Consider the following 22,745-nt stretch of genomic DNA (forward strand, 5'->3'; position numbering starts at 1 on the left):
AGCGCTTGTTCTTTTATTTTGCACGATTCTGTGTTGCACTTGCATAGCTGCAACAGGTGTGGTTTTTATTGCTCCTGTGATTGTACAATGTTGCACAAGTAAAAAAGCAATAAATAAAACGTTATTCTTAGTTGAATTCTTTATTTCTATTTTCCTCAAAATATGGTTTCCTGTCTTTGTTCCAATAAATTTTTCCAATGAAAATGTCTTTTCTTTCCGTTAACGGCCCCTAGCAAACTTATTTTTTTACGGCCCTCGTAATTGCGGTCGAGTGGTCAAAATTTGTATCAGCACTTCTTTCGACATTACTAACATGGTGGAAGAAAAAAATTTAACTTTTTGATCTGCCCCCAGCAGAATGTTTGCTTGTAAGAGATTTGAACCTACAACAAAAGCAATGTGCTCTGCCTGTATCTCCCGTATCTTAAAAATATTTTCCACCCCAGAACGTCTAGGGGAACTTAAAGAGATAGTTAAAACTGGTGACTGCAACTATGTCGCATTTTAACAGACTTCAAGAATACAGTACTACCATAATTGCATAAATTTAAGTAGGTCTCATACATCCTGCGGCCTCTACAACTGAGACAATTGCCCCTGTGTGCAACTACGATATGTAGCTAGAATTTGTAACAACATCATGATGCAAAGCCAATCAATCACATAATAAAACAATTTTTATTGCTTACCATGCGTTGCGATAATTCACATTTTCCACTCACATATGGTCAGTATTACTATAAGAACATAATTACATTTTTCTTTTGCTAAACAACACCCTTTCAAATTATTTAAACATTTCTGAAGAAAATTATGTACGGGGTTGTCTGAGAAGTTTACAGCCTGATATGGAAATTAAACTATGATTATTCTGAAACAATCTTTATTTCTCAACATAATTCCCCCTGAAATTCACACACTTGCTTCACTGGTGCTGCAATGCATTTGATGAAAATTGGTGAGTAAGGAAGGGTGGAGTGCAGCAACAATTTGAACCGTAGTTCGTGTAGTTCAGCAACCACAATTGCAGATGCGTGAAGAGGTGCATGAAACAACACGCTCTTCTTGACCATATCCGAATTTTTCCTTTCAGTTGCTGCAGGACATTTGGATAATGTTCTCCCCTTTGCTAGATAGTCAATCAAGATTATCCCCTTACAACCTCACCATGGCTTCCTGAGCTGATTGGACAGCTTTTGCTTTCTTCGGAAGCAGAGCATTGCTGTGTTTCAACTGCTGTTCTGTCTCGAGTATGTAATAGTGGATCCACGTTTCATCAGTGGTGACAAACCACCTAAAAAAATCGGGTGTATTTTTCTCCAGTTGAGCCAGACAATCTCTCGAAATTTGACATCAGACATGCTTTTGTTCTGGTGTTAGCAAACATGGAACCCACCTTGCGGAAACCTTGGACATGCCCAAGACATTGACCAAGATGTGGTGCACCCATTCAGATGCGATACGCATAACCTCGCTAATTTCCGCACTTTCAGTGGACGGTCATCAACGCCATATCATGGGTTTTTTCTACGATTTCTTCACTTGTTGCTGAAACTGGACGTCCACTGCAGAGTCTACAGTCTCCACCGTGTTTAAGTAGTGCTGTCCATTTTTTCACAGTCAAAAACTCTGCAGTGGATTCCCCCAGTGTAGCATGCATGTCTGCTTTAATTTCTGTTGGACTCGTTCCTTTCTTATGAAATATTTAATGACAGCATGAAGATCGATATTTTCCATTTTTGCTAATCTGTTCGGCGTACTAACTTCAGAATTAAACTACACAAAATGAAGTCAACAGAAAATTATGATTTTTCATGCTTGAACTAATGTAAAATGGCCGCTAATAATGGCGGCGTTGACAAGTTTTCAGTGCCATCTACAGTACATGTCAGCCACGAAATTTTCAAACACATTGTATAAATGGAAAAAATGGTATGTGCTGGTTCACACAAAGAAATCAATTTAACTATTTGTAAATGGATGGAAGAGTTAAAGAAAGAAAGAAAGAAAGAATGAATGAATGAATGAATGAATGAATAAATTAATTAATTAAGATAGGTAGATAGACAAATAGGGACAGGCAGATACTGATAGATACATAAATTTCAGTTACCTCTTGCATCATATTCATGATATGAGTCAATTCTACTAACCCTTCCAAATCTTCCTATAGAACTCGTCAAATTGAAATTGACTGTCCGCATCCAGAGCACCACCGAGGCCCCAAATTCCAGCCATCAGAAATGCTGCCTGAATCCAAACTGGAACATGTTTTGTGTCTTCATTTTCTTTTACAGCTTCCTCTAGGAGCATCTGCACTATGGCCATCATGGTTCTGTGACATTAAAAAGAGAAGCATGTAATTCTTGACAGCTGACACCCAGGTGGGGTGAGATAAACACTTCTGAGTTAAAACATGTCTGAGACGAAGTTCATTAAACCTGATGTTAGTGCACAGGGTGTATCAAAATCAGTGGTTAAAATTTTTTTTTAAGAAATTAAAAAAAGTGGAGTCGAAAAAGTTGTCTTATGGGTTAATTATTGTCTCTACCAAATTTGGTACTCATAGGAAGATTTCTAGCCAGGGTGCATTAGCTTTAAAGTTTAGGAATTTTATATAAATCTATATTTAAATAACTTTGTTTACTACAGACTGTAATATTCATTATATTTCTCATATTACTTAAGTACCCAGATAACTGTACAGAATCTTAACAATATTTACAGGCTGTAACAATTCAGAACTCACCATGGAGAGGTGACTGCTATAGAGTCGTCGAAATAGATACCCTGGAGAAATTTTATTTCTTGTAATTCGTTCTTAAGGACAGCACTACAATTTTTCTTTATCTCTCGTTGAATTTTGCTCTTATGTATTAATTTGTTTTCGTCCTCTTTAGATACCAGTTTAAGATCTTCTGACACTGCAGTCACAATGCCACTACTTTTCTTTCAGATGCATCCGTTTTATCGGTAATTTTAGAAACTGCTGGCAGAGGAATTCTCATCAGCGAAATTCTTAATGCAAACAATGCTACAAGTCACATTGATGCATGCAAGATTTCGTCATGTGCAACTTTTCACTAGGAAGAGGTGCCACGTAAATTTCTACAATGGTTAACCATTAACCAGCAGAAAGCACAGAAAAGTTTTATTTTATGAGATTTACATAAACGATGCTGCATAACAAGCCACTGAAGTGAAGGCAACATTTTGTAATTAATGTATTTTAATAAGAAAAGTACAAGTTAAGTCTGCAAATACACAGGATGATCTGGGAAAAGTGGTCGTAACTTAGAATATGTATTTTGAAACCATCATGTGACCACACTGTGTCTCAACAGGCTATGAGACGACAGCTGTTTGATTCTCCAAAAATAACGCTTCCATGTGCAGAGGCTGCCAGCCCGAAATCTGACAGATTTGTAAGCTGTGTAACTAGGAGTCGATAGTTAACAAAATTACACTCTCTGCTGCAATAAACTACATATCAATGGTGATACCCTGTATCAATAAAAAATGGGCATTTACTTACTTACTTACAAATGGCTTTTAAGGAACCCGAAGGTTCATTGCCGCCCTCACATAAGCCCGCCATTGGTCCCTATCCTGTGCAAGATTAATCCAGTCTCTATCATCACACCCCACCTCCCTCAAATCCATTTTAATATTATCCTCCCATCTACGTCTCGGCCTCCCTAAAGGTCTTTTTCCCTCCGGTCTCCCAACTAACACTCTATATGCATTTCTGGATTCGGCCATACGTTCTACATGCCCTGCCCATCTCAAACGTCTGGATTTTAAGTTCCTAATTATGTCAGGTGAGGAATACAATGTGTGCAGTTCTGTGTTGTGTAACTTTCTCCATTCTCCTGTAACTTCATCCCGCTTAGCCTTAAATATTTTCCTAAGCACCTTATTCTCAAACACCCTTAACCTATGTTCCTCTCTCAGAGTGAGAGTCCAAGTTTCACAACCATACAGAAGAACCGGTAATATAACTGTTTTATAAATTCTAACTTTCAGATTTTTGGACAGCAGACTGGATGATAAGAGCTTCTCAACCGAATAATAACACGCATTTCCCATATTTATTCTGCGTTTAATTTCCTTCCGAGTGTCATTTATATTTGTTACTGTTGCTCCAAGATATTTGAATTTTTCCACCTCTTTGAAAGATAAATCTCTAATTTTTATATTTCCATTTCGTACAATATTCTGGTCACGAGACATAATCATATACTTTGTCTTTTCGGGATTTACTTCCAAACCTATCGCTTTACTTGCTTCAAGTAAAATTTCCGTGTTTTCCCTAATCGTTTGTGTATTTTCTCCTAACATATTCACGTCATCTGCATAGACAAGAAGCTGATGTAACCCGTTCAATTCCAAACCCTGCCTGTTATCCTTAACTTTCCTAATGGCATATTCTAGAGCGAAGTTAAAAAGTAAAGGTGATAGTGCATCTCCTTGCTTTAGCCCGCAGTGAATTGGAAAAGGATCAGATAGAAACTGACCTATACGGACTCTGCTGTATGTTTCACTGAGACACATTTTAATTAATCGAACTAGTTTCTTGGGAATACCAAATTCAATAAGAATATCATATAATACTTATCTCTTAGCCGAGTCATACGCCTTTTTGAAATCTATGAATAACTGATGCACTGTACCCTTATACTCCCATTTTTTCTCCATTATCTGTCGAATACAAAAAATCTGATCAATAGTCGATCTATTACGCCTAAAACCGCACTGATGATCCCCAATAATTTCATCTACGTACAGAGTTAATCTTCTCAAAAGAATATTGGACAAAATTTTGTACGACGTCAACAAAAGTGATATTCCTCGAAAGTTACCACAGTTGGTTTTGTCCCCCTTTTTTAATGGGCATTTAGTGTAACTAACTACATAATAATAAAATAATAATAATAATAATAATAATAATAATAATAATAACAACAACATTTTGTCCTCGAATAGAAGATCTTGCAAAGGAGAAGCATATATAAAAAGTCTGTCTATTTTGAGAAAAAAAAATTTAACAGTTTTTTTTATTAACCTGCAAATTTACAGATACGAGGTATCACTGCACTGCTGAAGCAGCGTCTTGCTTATATGTGACAGACTAGGCAACTAACAATGACACAGAAAGCGTATTCATAGCAGAATTGGAGCCATATGGGTCACAGACTACTCACACGACTAGGTTGGTCATTCCAGCTGTGGCCACTTGGAAGCACTGCTTCCTTATGAACTGGAGACACGGAGGAACTAGCCACTCAAACATGTCTGCCAACAACTGTTCGTTCCCTCTAACCCATTGTGGATTTGATCTCTGAATCCAGGATTTAACCAATGGGCTCCAGCCCAAAGCTGACGGCTCCATATAAATCATTCCGCACCGAGAAACAGTGGCTGGAGAAGCCTAATAACAAAACATGTCAATGTTAGTTCACAGAGACGAACAGGCTATTTATTTTGAACATTTGTAATAGCATTCTCACAAAAATTCATTTCTAATTAAACAATAAATAAATTTACGTCTTACTTGGGATGTTCTGTGAAAGATTATGCTGAACAACACATTTCGAGAATGGAATACAGTGCGAGCGAGGCAGTGTGTAAGTGATCTAATGACTGGGAGAAGTGATGGTTAAGTAAGAAGGTCTTGTGGTGAACTGAAGTTTATATTTAAACACACACATTAGGTCTCAAAAGAAAAGCTGGAGTAATAATAATAACGTATGAATGACAGAATCGCCACTTCCAATGTAGCCATACAGTCTTAGAAAAAAGATTTGTCGCACAGATACTTTACAAGTCTCAGGAAGCAGGCAGTGTGCATGAACAGAGGAGCGACCTGGTTCACAAGAGAAGGACCAGTTGAGGTAATAAAATTATTTTGTTTCGTTGTACTGTATGTCTGATCATGCGCACGGCCTTCTTTCTGGAACTTTAAAGTATCAGTGTGACAAAACTTTTTTCTAAGACTGTACATTCCATGCAGAGCATATTCCCTGTGTAATGTAGCGTACATGAAATATGGAGATGAACTTAGAAAGGCTAATTTTCTCTTCGCAATACATTTACCACAGAATGATCTACAGAAAAATTAAAATGAAAGTAGAACAGTATACTGCAAATGGAGGCAGAGATATAAACATACTAAGCTACCTTTTCCACGACAACTTGATACTTATGAGTTTTGAGTCCTAAGTTACTTTAAAATGAAAGAAGTCTAACCTGAGCCAGATCCATAACTTCAAATATCATCGACATCTGTGGTGTTTGTGCAATAACCTCTCCAGAAGTTAGACACAATTTTTTGTTATCATCCAAAACTGTGTTCATATTCTCTATCCAAACAGCATCCACAGGTCCATCGAAAATCACCCACTTTCTGTCTGGCGAATCATCAGTTGCAAATTTCCTGTAATTATCCAGTGAAGTTTCGTTAATATAGTTGTGTGTGAGCCCAGTGGGCTCTCAAAGACAAAAAGATTGCGTACTGGAAGAGGCTGGGTTCAAGTCCAGAATATCATCAAGACTTGTAAAATTAATTAATTGATTTTAAATGCTACCAAAAAGTCCTCAAAATGCTGATTGCCAGTGGAGTATGTGAGAACAAAATGCTGATTGCCGGTGGAATATGTGAGAACAAAATGCTGATTGCCGGTGGAGTATGTGAGAACAAAATGCTGATTGCCGGTGGAATATGTGAGAAGAAAATGCTGATTGCCAGTGGGATATGTGAGAAAAAAATGCTGATTGCCAGTGGGGTATATGGGAACAAATGCTGATTGCCGGTGGGGTATGTGAGAACAAAATGCTGAATGCCAGTGGGAAATGGAGCTAAATATGGATGTGACATGCAAGAAATAGTTTCAAACCTTTACCTAGCCTTTGTTGTTAATCAGATATTTAACGACGTTGTATCAACTCTAATGACGTTATGGTTAGGTTCACAATCCAGGCCCAAGCACAGAAGCTGTTATTCCTGTGTGTCTTGAATGTAGGCTTATATGCATCTTTAGTGAATTAGACTACAGTTTATATTATGTTAAAACAGCCTCTGTCTGTTCTGTTGTCACCGTTGTAATAGTACGTTCTATTTATGTGACATCTGTCATAACCTTTACTACGCTGGCGAATGCTGGAGGGCTGATATAGCTTAAATGTGATTCGTAACTACTTATCCATAATAAACGGAATAATGAGTTAATGAAAATTACAAATGAGTCAAATCGTGACTTCCATAACTCAGCATCGACAAAATGTAAACATGTACAAAGCAAGAAAGAATTCTAAAGGATAGTCGAAATAACTTCCGAATGTCATTTAAAAGGAACAGCTTGTGTAGATACACTTATTTCAGGATAAGAACAAAGAGACAAATGCGGCTGTTCTTCATGAAGCTGCCGAATATGCTATAAATCTGTAATCATATTCAGTGAGAAACATGAGGGATCAACTCGTCAAAAAATCTGTGTTACTCTCAAGGCATGAGATTGCGTTCCTATTGTACACATCCTCTTTACGTTCTGAACAAGAGACAACTGCTTATTAGCACTGGCAGCACAAAATGGCGTAATCCTCAAACACAATATGTTGCCACTAATTCCTAACTCTCCTCTGGATTTATAATAACCACTAAACCTGAATCGAACACATTACTGGCATATTCTTCATGATCGAGCAGTATGAAATCACTAAATCTGACCATTAGGTCAGAGGAAAGGAAGCATTGACAATTTCCTGTGTTTAATTTTTGCAGCATATCTACTGGTGGTATAAGTTCTTATTTCTATAGATTATTGTGGATAAGAATTTATTTGTAATCCTTCTATAATAATGCCTTTTAACAGACATCAACTTTTATTTCATTCTCACCACATTAAAATACGAAGCTAGGCAGTAGCGCGCTTATTTGCTGATTCAGTAAGTGTATGCCATCACACTTATACCTGAAAGTAGTGGCGACAACTCCGTCCGTCCACTCGTACGACACGGGGTCGAACTGCCCGTACAGCTGGCCCATGGTGACTGCCTTGGGGTTGATGAACCTCAACCTCACTTTGTGTTCGTCGAGTCCCTTCCTCTCCATTATGCTCAATGCGTCAGCCAAGACCTGAAGATTAAACAATTCTGTAATTCCCTCGCATCACATCCAGGCTAATTATTTATCATAATGCGTGACGTCACCTTGAGAGTGCAAGTCTTCCCACCGAACGGCTCCCCCACCAACATGAAGCCATGACGTACGATCATCATTTCGTATGTCTGGATCACTTTCAATAAGAACGGTTCCACAGGCTGCAGGACTTTTGTTGCGCAGGCCTGCAATCAATTGAAAAATTAACTCCTGCAGCTGCTAAGAGTTGTTAATGATGTTGTTTGTCATCTTTAGCAGTGGAGTCTCACGGAATATTTGTATGTTATCATTCCCTGTGGCTCACTGTTAACACGCATCCCATCATCACATCTGTTATCCACAAAAGTTAGAAAAGGCTGGAATAATATGGGTTTACAATACTGACTTAGGGTGGACCTGGCTGTCAGGGCAGAGGCAGGATGGCCCACCTATCAGCATCAGAAGGGACCACCTTTCGGAAATGAACGATAATCACACATAATGTGCTACTCAGGGATGTATTCCAGGTGCTGCAAGGCTAGGCTGTACTTTGCATTATGAGGAGTATGTGCAATATGATTTGTGCCGGTTGTACATTCCATAAATTATAACAATATAGCAATTCCAGAAATAATTTTCCTTGAAAATGAAGTGCTGGGGTGAAGATATCCCCTAGCTTATTTTGTCCACAGAATAAACCAATCTGCAGTATATCCCCCTACAGAGTGGGCGTAACCTCTGTCATCAATACAGATTTACAATGATTTGATGCTCCACGTCTTTGCACACATGGATGCATCTCCAGATCCATTTTCCCATTTTTCCTTGACATTTGTGGCGTCACCATAAGCTATAAGATTTGGATTTGAAATGGCGCGAAGAAGAATGCAACTTGCTTCTTCACCATTTCACAAAGAGAGAAGATAAAAGGAAAGTAATTTTTTCAGACGAATGTGGTATTCGTCGATTTTTTTTTATTTTAGTTGGTTATTTAACGACGCTGTATCAACTACTAGGTTATTTAGCGTCGATGAGATTGGTGATAGCGAGATGAGGCCGAGGATTCGCCATAGATTACCTGGCAGTCATTACGGTTGGGGAAAACCTCGGAAAAAATCCAACCAGATAATCAGCCCAAGCAGGGATCGAACCCGCGCCCGAACGCAACTTCAAACCGGCAGGCAAGCGCCTTAACCGACTGAGCCATGCCGGTGGCTGTATTTGTGGATGTTATAAAGCCCTGAACCTCTATTATTTTTTTTTTTTTTTTTTCACTGATTAACTTTCCAACTTCTTTACTGTGTTAGCATTAGAAAATTACCTGGCGACTAGTTTCTTCATTGAAGGTTCCGCACTATCTTCTGGTTTCCTGTTGTGGTGGGATGTGTTCATGATCGTGTGTTTTGAAATTCAGTTGAGTGCAGGATGTGTGTTTTTGTATGTTTGTAAATTTCATACTGTTCTAGAGTGTCAAGTTTCTGGATGTGCAGTATTTTCATGTCATCGTCTATGTTGCTGCAGCTGTGATGTGTTCTGCATAGGTTGAATTCTTTGTAGTTTGGTTATGGCTGTGATACGTTCTTTGTAACGTGTTTGAAATGACCTTTCAGTCTGTCCAATGGAGAAGTCGTTGCAATTATTGCATGATAGTTTGTAAACTCCTGTTAAGTTGTATTTATTTGTGTGTCTTGTCTGTGTGTTAAGATGTTTGAAATGAGAGTTATGACGTGACTCCTTCTACAGTCAATAGATGGCAGTACAGTAAACTTGATAAAGTTGTTGCCGTCAAAGCCTAAAAATCTGAGCAATATGGTGATCAGGGATATAGCCCAAATACCTCCAGTCCAATCTTAGATGTAGCATTTGCTACCGCACTAACATAAAGGCTCTAAGTGCTAAAGAGACAAACCGTAGCTTTCTTGTGCAACTAGTTATGTAATATCAGATCTATGGGAGAAGCTGGGGCCTAAATAAAATTACAATGGGACTTATTTTTCTCTGTGGATTCACCCAGGGGACTCTTTTTCTTTTTTGTTTTTGGAAAAACTAATTTTCAATGATATTGGCATTTACAGCCTTTTTTATGTCCAGTCTTCAAAAAGTGACCCACACATCTCTGTTGTACCTAAACGAGACAATTCCCATGTAATGCTCCAGCTTCATTACATGACGGGCACTCATGTTGAGGTCATGGTTTGAATTCTTCAGACATCCCATTGTAATAAAATCACTGACGACACCGATATCTTTCCTTTGCTGAATATTGCTATCCTGTCCTCATAATTACCACGCGAAAAGACAGAGATACAGAACAATGGTCTGCACTGTATCTCATTGCAGTACTCACCTCTTGTGCAGCTGCAATCAGATCGTCGTAATTGGGTGTAGGGAGGATAATTCCTGGAAATAAGTCAGATATGATTCCCTCAAAGAGAGGGATATCGTGGGAAAGGAATTTTGGCAGATTAACATCAATTATCGATCTCAGGAGGAGGATGTCCTCTTTTTCATCAGGAAACTTCAGTTTCAAGTTGCCAGCAGCTGCTAGCACAGTCTTGACTGCTCTCATCCCTGAAACATGTACAAACTGTTCACGTTCAGGAAGTCACTTTCAGAACTATTTCAGTTTATCTGTCCACTCTGGGCCATCAGCTATTGCAAACTGAACAACCAGAACAAAGTCCAGACCCAATGTTCAGATAACAGCAGTGGGCGAGAGATTTCAATTGCGAAGTATATTCACAACTACTGCAGGGTTCTGGGCAGTTTAAATGCCAGGCATAGTAGTACTATCACCAGGTTTAAAGTCTTAACACGAGAAATCGGAGGGTCAGAATTGTGACGACATGCCTAAGATTGAATACAGATATGTCTGTTATCTAGATGTGGGTTGTGATTGGAGATTCTTGAAAGAAACTAGTTCATAGATATGGTAAGAAAGTTTTCCAATAAACTTAAAACAAGAGCAAGCACGGGCTGCACTATGCAGAGCTTTGGGACGCAGAGTGCACAGAGGGGAGCAAAGCGGTTGAAGCAGAGCCATGTGGCCAGCCTCTGAGATGCATTACCATGCTGACTGCTGACGTCAGGTACAGATGGTTTAAAAATATCCATTACGAATGTATAGCAAGACAGAACTCCAGTTTCTACAAGAGTTGCGAACCAGCAGAACGGTCCTAATGTATGCTGTACTTACCATAGTCGTAATGATTCTGCGATGACAACTGCTCTGAACACAGTCGATAAGCAGTGACAATTTTGACAGAGAGAACTTTAGCATCCACAAATCCATATGAATACAACGAGATTTCTCCGATAAGAGCATAATCTGGCACCATCATGGCGACTGTGCGGAAAAGCACCTGAAACAAAAATGCTGATGATGTATACTTCAAATGTGAACGTTGAAAACCACAGTATTGACTGGATAATAGTATGAATCTTAAGAAAAGTAGAAAATTTAACCATATTTTATAAAATAATTTGATTGGAGAAAATCCATATACTGAAAGAACTGCAGAAAAAGCATTAACTTTTAATGGTATTTTATGAGATTTCAACAAATTCTGGAAAAACTCAATAAAAGGTAACCCAGTATACCAGCGTCAGGCATTAAAAGATGATTAGTCATATGTCGATACAGTTCTTCGCAACATTCACTATGAATAGAGATTGAACAAATTTAGTTGTCAAAAAGTTTCTCCCTTTTAAAAAAAATTGTAAAAAATTCTGACGTCCATTCAAGATTTACCAAATCAGTATAAAGATATATTTCTTAGAGGCATTAAAAGCAGCATTGAATTGTAGTTTCCCCTTTTGTCAAGGTAAAGTATGCCTGAAACTGTTATATCCATTCCTCATATCATAATATGTTCTCTCTTGTATTGCAGCACTGAGTTGGACACTGGCTATTAAATTTCTCAATGCCCAGACGATGGGCCATCATCAAAGGAGGACACATGAGAACACAAGCCTACCGTGAGACCCGTGGTCAATCAGCCGCAAAGCACAACACAAAACAACATGTCGGCCATGTTCACACCTCAGTCGGCACCACATGTAACGCAGAGACACAATCAGCGCACAGCTCCTCGGCCGACTACTCCCCCTGGCACTAGAAATAAGGAGCAAGTTATCCACCTAATTATCAGTTAACCTTGAAGATGAACATCCTCGAAACATTGGTGGATCACCAACTTATGACCTGGCTGGAAAGCAAGTATTAAATAAAGCTAAGCAGAGTTTTACTGAGGGTGATTCAAACAGAGTGGTAACACTGCTCTCAGCGCAGGTATTAAATGCTAGGCACTTTCTCTCACTGCATCGACTTTACTTGTGTGAAAGAGTGATGAAAAATGAGAAGTTCAGATTGTATTAAAATGTTCATAGTGTGGAACAAGTTTGTGTGTTACTTACTTTGAGGTTGTCAGGGAGCTCTGAGCGTCCAGCGTAGCCGGGGTTCATAGTGATGCACATGTAGCACAGAGGGTTGAGTCTGAGCTCGGTGCCCTCGAACACGAAGGTTTTGTGTGTTACTTACTTTGAGGTTGTCAGGGAGCTCTGAGCGTCCAGCGTAGCCGGGGTTCATAGTGATGCACACGTAGCACAGAGGGTTGAGTCTGAGCTCGGTGCCCTCGAACACGAAGGTTTTCACGCCTGCCTGCACTGCCTGAATTATGCACAGAATCTGCTGGGCAATGACAGACAGCACTTCCAGCTCAATTCTGTTAAACTCGTCGAAACAAGCCCACGCCCCTGATGACGCAAGACCTTTGAAGAACTAGTACAAGAAAAACACAGATGTTAACAACCTCGAAGCTTTATTTCGCATGCTATCAACAAATAGTAATATTCAATGAAGCAATAACAGATGTTACATGGATGAAAGAAATCGTAATTCATAAGAAGGAAGACATTTCCCTTCTGGCAATAAACAACTTAGAAGGAAAGTAGTCTAGGACTATGAACTTCAACGCAGTTGAGATATTCAGTTCCTTGAACTTAATATGGGAGTAAAAGTATTTACAGTCTTTGAAAGATATTGCTTTGGAATAATTTTGTAAATACAGAAATACGAAGTCACTTATACAGAGTGGAAGTAATACAATTGTGCAGATTTTAACAGTTTATTTCTTGAATGGCGTAGAACAAAAAATTCTAATACCATATTAGTCCTGAATAAATTTTCTCAGAAAAAAATTACTGTCTGTAGGATTCTGATTTTTAGAGAAGCTGATAAGGAATGGCTTATACTTTTACAGTTTTTTAATAAAACAGTTGGATTTCTTGCAAATTAAATAAAATGGTTAACACATATTATTTCTTGCAACCCTACTGGGATGACCAAGAGATGGAGTTCAGCTATTAGGAGCGAGTGTGCATGTACTGGTAGGTGAACCGACATGCTGTTGGCGAGCCTAATTAATCACGCACTTAATAATTACAAAATGCATAATTTAATGTATCCTATCAATCTGCATAGTTATATAACTTCCACCCTGTATATTCAAATAATTCATAGGATGTTGTAATTTGTAAAGGATCTCTATGAATATGCCCTCAGGATCAGAAGTGCAAACAAAATTGTAATTTATTATGCAGAATAAAGAAGAAATTTCACAATATTTAATAAAGTTGTACAAGTTCAGTGGGTCTGTGTTTATTATTGCAGAGGTACTAACTATTATGGAATTTTTGAAGAGATTTGAAGTTGTGGATGAATTTCTTAAGCATGCAAAAGTTGCAAGCATTTCAAAGATGTTTCATATCATCAGCTGAATATTTTATTCAAGATTCCCAAATTTGGTTAATGAAAGTTAAACATGACGTCTTTCAGTGGAAGTTACAGCTTTCCTACACTGTAACTGAAACTGGGCCAATATTGCGAACTTTAGAAATGAAAGTGGACAAGTATGCTGCTGGTTGCAAGACATGCCACACAGCATTTTCTCCTTGTTCGCAAAAGTAATGTGTAATAATTACACTAAATGCCATCTTTGAAGACTGTAGCGTGATACAGGATATTGTGGCGATGAAATTCGAGATAGAAACCATCTGGTATGATGATTACTGATTAGTTATGGAGATATTAGAGGCAATACCCAGAAGTAAAATGAGGTAATAGTTAATTTTCATCCATAGTACATAGTAATTGCAGTTAAATGTCAAGAACACAACAACGGTGTGATGTGTGCAACATGTACCTGTCCCTGAAATGGTCGGATTTCTTGGCTTAGGCACAAGAACTGCAAAGAAAATAACTGCAGCTGGTTTGTTTCTAAGTACTGTACTGTGAGTCATAGTTTAAACTGATGTTACAATACGTATTTGTTTTGCATTGTGAAGTGATGTTTACATTGCATACAGCAAAAAGGTACCGGTTATCAAAGTGTGGTGCACGAACCATCCATTGTCTGGCGTTGAACTAAATCCACCTGTGTGCGTGATGCTTGGGGTGATGAAAGTGCAATTTGGAAGTGCAGAACATTCGACGAGGACATGTGGGAGTTACAGTCTGAGATTAAATCAATTCAGAACAGTTCCCCATGGAAATAATACTTGCCCCATTAGACATTTAGGAAAGATTTTTATTAAAAGTTATTAAAAAAAAAAAAAAAAAAAGGAGAGACAGTAAATTTCACCCAATCAACACTGCTTTTGTTGCAGATTCAAAAATATCTTCCATTACCAACAGATTCGGTATAGTGCAACAATTAAAATTTCTTTGAGGCAGTGTTGGAGGTATCACTCCCAGGAGACGTTTTTGCTTTTCAGTAATTCGCAATAAGAAGAGAATAATAGGGCGTTTTTATAGATATTATTACAGGATTACGTTTAGGTTAATAATAAGAACACAACAGGTCTTAAACTTATTTAATTATTTATGTTCTATGGTTTTGAGAGTATGTTTAAAATGAAAAAGTTTGAAACCTCTTCCTTAAGCCAAGCATTTTATTTATGCTTATGCCTGTTTGTACTTGTCTGCTGCACACAAACTAATTCTTCCACTCGTGTGTCCCAGCATTTCAACTTGCCTCCATCCCTCTTATCCCACCATATTGAAAGGTTGGCACCTCTGTTACTGGCACAAATTTACAAAGCGTTCATCTTCTAATTGTACAAAATTATTCTTCTTTTCTTCTCCTTGTCCCATTTAATTTTCTCTTTTTCTACAGACTCACAAATTTGCCTCCATCATATAAACTCAAAAGCATCGAAATACCATCCCTCTTACCCCACCATATTGAAAGGCTGGCACAGCATACCTTGCCCATGGCTTTGTAGTCCAGGCCATCCGAGCAGTTGAACACCACGCATTGCACAGCGATGGCCTTGGCCAGGTCTTTGGTAGTTTCCGTCTTGCCTGTGCCGGCAGGGCCCTCGGGGGCTCCATTCAGATGCAGATGGTACGCTCCAATCAGCGTACGGTAGCAGCGATCGGTCAGAGGAGTGATAACCAGCCGTGGAGTGTTGCCCAGATACTCGTAAGCGTAGTTGACTGTGGCATTCACTATGCGGACTTGAGTATCACCCGTCCAGTAGTATCTGCAAGGATATTTGTTCGGAGAGTGAGCAATTTTCTGGGGACTAGGAAAATTGTATCGTTATGCCAAGGTTATTGTTGTACTGGGGGTATGAAATTTTACCCATATTTATGTTCTGAAGGAAATAAAATATAAGTAGGCCTAAGCATTAAACAACTATGAAGTAACACTTACTCACTTACACTACTTTATGTACAAATTCAGGCATGCTTTTTTAATCCGTAATCTGTCCTTTGTTTTAAGGCTTTCAGCAATAAATGTGCTTCTTATTCCTTCGAGCACAATCTTATGATATGCTAAAGACAAAGTGCATCAACATTGATTAAAAACACAGTAATCATAGATTACGAAACGATGGTTAAACAGTAGCCATGGTTAAAATGTAATTTATGTGCACCATTCATAATCACCGATTACTAAAACTTGGCTAGCTGACACCTCATTTAACCAGAGTAAAGTCTATGATGGTACATTGTTTCTACAAAATGACTAAAGGAAAGCATCCATACTGCTGCAAAGATAATAGTCAACGTCTAAAAACGACTGCGCTCACTATGTTCTACATCGAAATGAACGTATCCTACATTTTCGCGTTGCATTTGTTTGCCTTTGGGCGCTGTTATATTTGTGAGTTCCAATTCTTTGTTTTTCAGTACTTTTAGGTTAAAATCGTACAAAATGGAAAATTGAATCCAAAAATGATTATATCCCAATGTTAGGTTGAAGTATCGATAGACTTAATTACTAGATTTAAATGTAGGCCTATTATATAAAAAAGATGGAGTATCCATAAAGGAAAAGGATGCAGAAAATTGGTAGGAATGTGTGTACGATCTTGGACTACACCAGGGAATTGTGCATTATCCTAAGATCCATCCATAACCTCTCTTTGTTCAGCCAGTGACATAGAGAAAGAGATACCGGTATTCGAGTATTCTCTCTTAAAATACAGAAAATAATAGTTACATAGAATCGTAATATAAGCAGCCGATCTGTAGGAGAAATATGATTGTTCTTGTGTTATTTCAATTGATCCATTTGTAGATTTTGATAAACGAAATCCCTCCTGAAATTATCTGTCACCTAATTGCTCGCAAGAATTCTCTCTTTCCACTAAAGAACCTTCACGCTCACGCTCTATCCAAGTAATTCAAGTACTGCACAAAAATAATCGTCTTCGAAATAATCACCTGTGGTTATGGCCGCCATTTTGCTTTACTTGCTCTACTAATCGCTGGTTATCTCCTTTAACCGCTCATATTTGGCCGGTTAGAGATTACTGTGGTTAACTTCCTATTTAAGTTGTAACCGAGGTCGATCCACCGTAAAAATGCTTAATCGGGGATTAGGTCACAATTTTAACCGATGGTTACACTAACCGACGTTGATGCACGTGGGCATGAGCCACTTGATGTCAACCTCCTCTGCTGCCTCAGTTTTAAGCGGAATCATAAAGGGCATCTGGAACTAATTTAAGTTGAAAAAATCGATTTTTCTTTTTTGCTTTAATGAAATCAAGAAAGGTCTATTTATATACCTGCAAGGTCATTTTTTTCATTTTTGAGCATTTAAATGCCAACCTTGTTTTGGAAAGTGTTCAAACACTGAGAGCACCTAAAAAAAAGTTAGTTTCAGGTAAGCCTCAGGATGATGTAAATATTGTTTCGGCTCAACTGCAGTATTTGTCCCCCTATGCTTTAACATCTGAAGGAGAGCCAACATACTTCTTGCGCTTTTTGCACTACCAACCTTAACTCATCTGTCTCCACTGTAACGAAAATTGTTACTTATGCAAATCTTCCTCTCGATAAAAACCCAATGCAGGTCGAGCAGAGAGTACAAGACGTGCAACAAAGATGTAAAATAATGCTGTCTTATTACAAAGATTGTATTTGTAGGAGGAACGGTTCATCTATGGAACCGCCAACATAGGAACCAATTAAGGCAGAGTTCGAGCCCCGAAAATATATAATTCATCATTATAGCTATAAAAATTACAGGACAAGTCCAAAAATATGTACACGAAATGCTCCACTTCCGCGAAATTACAGTCTGTAGTTTGGACCCAGTGACGACATTACTTCGTGGGTTTTAACACCGAAAATTTATAATTCTTTATTGTGATTCAAATTGCCCCCTTCCTAGTATTGCTACATGACGTCACTCATACCTCAACTGCGCCAGCCACTTGAAGTCCTGCTCAGAAAACACTTTGTTGGAGATCAACTCCTCCACCACATCGCGGGCGTGGACGTCCAGCACCACCAGGGCACCCAGGGTGATGCGAGCACCCTTCAACAGCTTCCCACGCACCAGCACCACAACCTCGTTCAGCTGTGCCTGCAGTTATAACAGGGCAGAGATGGGGAATTCCACTGTAACTTAATATCTATGGTGCGCAATAAAAAGGACTGCATATTCTGAGTACAGCAAAAGCAAACTCATTATGATGAGCTGGAAATTTCATCCCAAAATGCTGCAAAAAGCTAAATCTCAACATTAAAAGTGCAGTAAAATGCTAAATCTACTATCTCAGTATTTAATCGTTAGCGCATCTGACTGTAAAACAAGCGGCCCTGAGTTCAAATCCAGTTTGGGCAACTTATCTTGTCGGGGTTTTTCCCCTCAACCAACTGAAGCAAACGCGCTGGGTAACATCCGATGTTGGACCTCGGACTCGTTTATTCAAATGTCACTGTTATCAGTGCAGTGTGCTCTATACAACATTGTTCACAGAGCAGGAGAGTGAGCACAATAAAATCCTGGCTACGAGCCCTCGCAATTACTGCTTAAAACATGTCTTATTCATTTGATTCCAACTGTATGTAAAATGGTTATACCTTTAAGCCGTGGAAAATTCCTTAAAAAATTCGTAACTGTTCTGTAGAAAATTTAATGATACTTATCATTACCAAATCTATAATTTTTTTCATTAAGAAAAAAGACATTGCAAATGGAGAACCGTTTGATTGGAAAACTATAATCAATTACAGATTCAGTTCGGGTGGTATTTGATACTAAGCTTACTTGAAATAAACATATGGAATATAATTATAAGACGAAAAGCTAAAAGGTGTTTATCACTTATAAAACATTTGTCAGGATTGATATGGGGCTGTTCAATAAAAACTCTCACCGCTACTTAAATAATGTCCAGTAATTACGAACTGTGGTGAAGTTTTAATAATAGCAAATCTTAAAAATATGAAAGTCTGTGATTAATTACAGATCTACTGCAATGCAACTAATAGTTCATCGGTCTGCTATTATTCAATGCGAAAAATTGATCACACTTCCACTTAGCAATAAAGAGCTAAGAAACGTCACAGTTATCTTCCATTCTCAGGAAAGCTTTGCCTCTGAAGTACGAAAAAGATGTATCTCCCAACAAATATAGTAAATGTAATTCATAAAACTAACCCTGCACAAACAATTGAAATTGAAGATTACTTGAACTCGCTTCAAGAAACCAAGAAAAGTGTCACTCAAAAAATTCCTAAAATTCGTAGCATTGGAAACTATTCACAGTAGATTCCCCAATAAACAAAAGCTTCATATTTTCACTGATGGATCTCTACTACCCAACCAAAATGGAGCAGGTGCTCGTGCTACATGTCCACTTTTCTGTTTTATAAATCCTTACGTCATAGAACTACAAATTTTAACAGAGAATTTGAAGTCATCTATTCGACACTTCAAAATCTCCTGTACCACATTCCTTACTTTCAACAAGCTGTTATATTCAGTGATTCTAAAGCAGCTATAACACTAATCCGTCACTTTAATAACATGGTTTGAAAATTATACACCACCTGATAAAGCGAATCAGCACAAGTGGCTTATCTGCTGGCCATCTTGTCAAGAAGGGAAGTATGTGACAAGGCCTCGTGGCAACTTCATCATTTCCAATGAACTCAAACTATAATATCATACTAATTCCACTAAATTTCAAGTAATAAAAGATGGAAATATAATTCTTGGGTATCCAAGGAAAAGTACAGTTCTATCCTTTCGACAACCCACGGAACATGACTGTTTGTCAAAACACTTGAACAAAATTGGAATTATTTCTTCACCATTTTGTCCATTCTGCAGTCTTCAGGAAAAAATGGATCAGATCATCTTCAGCGATATTCTCTAAACCCATTGTGTGAGAGAAATATTGGAAACCAAGCGAGTTAATGGCTTTATTTCCAAGAACTCAGCATTAATTAACAACAACTTTGAAGAATACTGAATAATTCTTTCAAAAAAGTGAATATTCTCTAAAATGTTAAATTTAAAACGTGTAGTATGGCACCACTGCAGCTCACACTGTCTTCATCTGGCCTTTAGCAGCCATACGAGGGTCCATATTTTTCAACTGCAGTAGCAATTTAATAGAGTAAATTTCAATTTGATTTGAAATTCATTTAATACATTTTCGATGTAATTAACACTTCATATCTGCTGGAGTATTGTAATATCCAGGGGCTGGCAAAAAAATGTTTCGTGAGGTTTGGTATAGGGACATCATGCTTTCTACCATGAATATTAGGCGAACTGGAGTGGCCATATGTTGTGTATTCTATTCTGCTATAATGTAGTTGGCATTTATCGACTTTTGCTTTGACTGATCCAGAGCAGATACCGAGTTCTGCAAAAGATCAGTTTTCATTGCCTTACAACTTTTAATGCTTGCACTTTATTCAGAATATTAAAATAGCTAATATTTACCTACAAACATAATATCAAATTTGTATAATTCTTTTACAGCCGTAAAGCATTTACATAATAAAATATACAATTAATTAAATATCTGCATGATTCTTTTACTGGAATGTTTTAAAAACGTACATCAACAACACAGTCTAGAATCGTTTACTTATTCCTTCAAGGAATTTTTTTTTTCTTAACTGTTACTTTCAATATTAAATTTTCTAAAATTTTTTATTAAGAAAAAAAAGTATTTCATGAAGGACTAGGCAAAAGATTCTAGACTATGTGCTGACGTAGGTCTTTAAAACATTCCACTAAAATCAATCAATCAAGCTTCTTACTGTAAAGAAGAAATGACTGCAGAACATCTACAAACCTGTGAAGTTCTACCTGTTGGATCCACCACAGAGAGCAAGAGCGCTAATGGCTTCGCTACCAAACCTCAGCACTGGAAGACAACATCATCATCTTCTTAATGTATCCAGCTATATGCTGACAACAGAGTCCACTATAGTCTTTTCAGTTCTTGTTTTTCATGAGATATGAGGGGTATTGATTTTGTATATTCGATTCCCTCATCATTTCAAATGCATATCATTTTACCTTTCCAAATTATATGTAATACACTGTCAAATCTGGCAACCTTTTCATAAGGGAAGCTAACTTTCTTCTTCTTATAGATGCCTGTTGCTAGTAGCCAGAGTTGGGGTGTAGTCAATATATACTTAAGGGCTGTGTCTTCTGCAACTGGTACTGATGATTTTAATTTACTTCTTTTGTGGTTTATGGATGGACAGTATAGAAGAATGTGTTACAGGTTATTACACCACAGACAAGTAGGAGTATCAGAAATGTGAAATCGGTGTAGGTACAATTGAGTGACAATGTGACCTGTTCTGGCTCTTGTTAAAAATGTTTGAACATGTCTGGGCAAGTGTTTGTACATTTCCAGGTCATTTGGTTTCTTTTGTATGGACTGTAAAATTTTTCCTTTTTCAGAAGAGAGCCAATTGTTCATCCATAGGTTTATAAAATAATGAGAAGCAAAGGCATTGCCTAGAGATATCACTTGAAGAGGTCTTGGTTGCAAATATGCTACCTGTTTTGAAATGTTATCGACTTTCTCATTTCCGGGTATACCACAATGACTAGGTATCCATTGAAATGTTATTTCCTTTTGGAGTTTTTTTACTTTACTTAGTTGTTCCTGAATTGGAATAATTCTATGTGCATATAAGTTTGGTACATATTTGATTATATTAAATATAGCCCCCTTGGCATTAGTAAGTATGCAGATAGGTTTTTCAGAAATTTGAGTAACACACTGAAGAGCAGCATCAATAGCTAGCAATTCAGTGTCAAGACTGGAGGAGGATGAACATGGTATGAAATAACTCTCTTGATATTTTGGAATATATTACCCTGCTCCTGATGTCCCATCATCAGAGTTTAGAGATCCATCAGTATAAATTTGAAGGTGATCCTTGTATGTGCTGTAGATTAGTTCCATGGCGTCTAACTTAATGTATGGAGGATCACTTTTGGAATGATTTCCTGGAATTTGTATGCTATGTTCTGGAATCACCCATTTCCATGGAGGAATTTCATTCACAACTGGAGTTTTAGCAATGAATGTGTCTGTGATATAGATTGGTATTTCTTCTTTATTTATTTTATAGAAATTATACAGGATATTATCTAACAGTTTGAAGAACATTACATTCCAGTAAAAGAAACATACAGATATTTAATTAAGTTTATTGTCGATTTTATGTAAATGCTTTACAGTTGTAAAAAACATATGCAAATTTGATATTATTTTTACAAGTAATTACTAGTTATTTAAATATTCTGAATAGTATTTTATAAAGTGTAATGTATATATATTAAGCATGAGAAGATGTGTTTATTTAGCTTTTATAGTAGCTGAGATATAAAAAAATAAATAAATTCACTAAATTTTTGCAGGTCAATGGTATACCTACCCCCTTAAGTCATCATTTGTTGGGCTGTAATTCTAGAGGGCGTGAAAAGCAATGACACAAATCAATTCATCCTTAAAATATGAGAACTATTTTCATTACTAGGTTTCATTCTCGTAGTACAATTCACTTGCTCCTTTGTAGTCTCTGCCCACGAGGATCTTTGCTGGCTTCCTGCACTGTAAGTAGCTAGCAACTTACTCTTCTACCGACGTATAGTTTACATTGTTCATCTAAATGTAAAATGCTATCTAGTCGCCATATGTTGCGTATTCTATTGTGCTATAATGTAGTTGGTGTTTATCGACTTTTGCTTTAAACGATCAAGAGCAGATACTGAGTTCTGCAAAAGATCAGTTTTCATTGCCTTGTAACTGCTCCAAT

At 37.6% G+C, this 22,745-nt stretch overlaps 1 protein-coding gene across 8 annotated transcripts in view; it reads right to left on the reverse strand.

Moving 5' to 3' along the window:
• Dhc62B (Dynein heavy chain at 62B) overlaps nucleotides 1-22,745 on the reverse strand; it is a 140,165-nt gene that overhangs the window by 71,653 nt on the left and 45,767 nt on the right. For all 8 annotated transcript variants that reach the window (XM_069819893.1, XM_069819891.1, XM_069819892.1 and 5 more), the window contains 10 exons: nucleotides 17,852-18,021; nucleotides 15,403-15,682; nucleotides 12,678-12,917; nucleotides 11,334-11,499; nucleotides 10,485-10,708; nucleotides 8,209-8,343; nucleotides 7,971-8,134; nucleotides 6,250-6,436; nucleotides 5,205-5,431; nucleotides 2,154-2,335 (listed from right to left, as the gene is read on the reverse strand). In XM_069819893.1, coding sequence (XP_069675994.1) covers nucleotides 2,154-2,335; nucleotides 5,205-5,431; nucleotides 6,250-6,436; nucleotides 7,971-8,134; nucleotides 8,209-8,343; nucleotides 10,485-10,708; nucleotides 11,334-11,499; nucleotides 12,678-12,917; nucleotides 15,403-15,682; nucleotides 17,852-18,021 — 1,975 coding nt within the window. The remainder of the gene's footprint in view (nucleotides 1-2,153; nucleotides 2,336-5,204; nucleotides 5,432-6,249; nucleotides 6,437-7,970; nucleotides 8,135-8,208; nucleotides 8,344-10,484; nucleotides 10,709-11,333; nucleotides 11,500-12,677; nucleotides 12,918-15,402; nucleotides 15,683-17,851; nucleotides 18,022-22,745) is intronic.

Source organism: Periplaneta americana, chromosome 3, assembly GCF_040183065.1.
Source record: "Periplaneta americana isolate PAMFEO1 chromosome 3, P.americana_PAMFEO1_priV1, whole genome shotgun sequence".
In the NCBI taxonomy this organism is placed as follows: Eukaryota; Metazoa; Arthropoda; class Insecta; order Blattodea; family Blattidae; genus Periplaneta; species Periplaneta americana.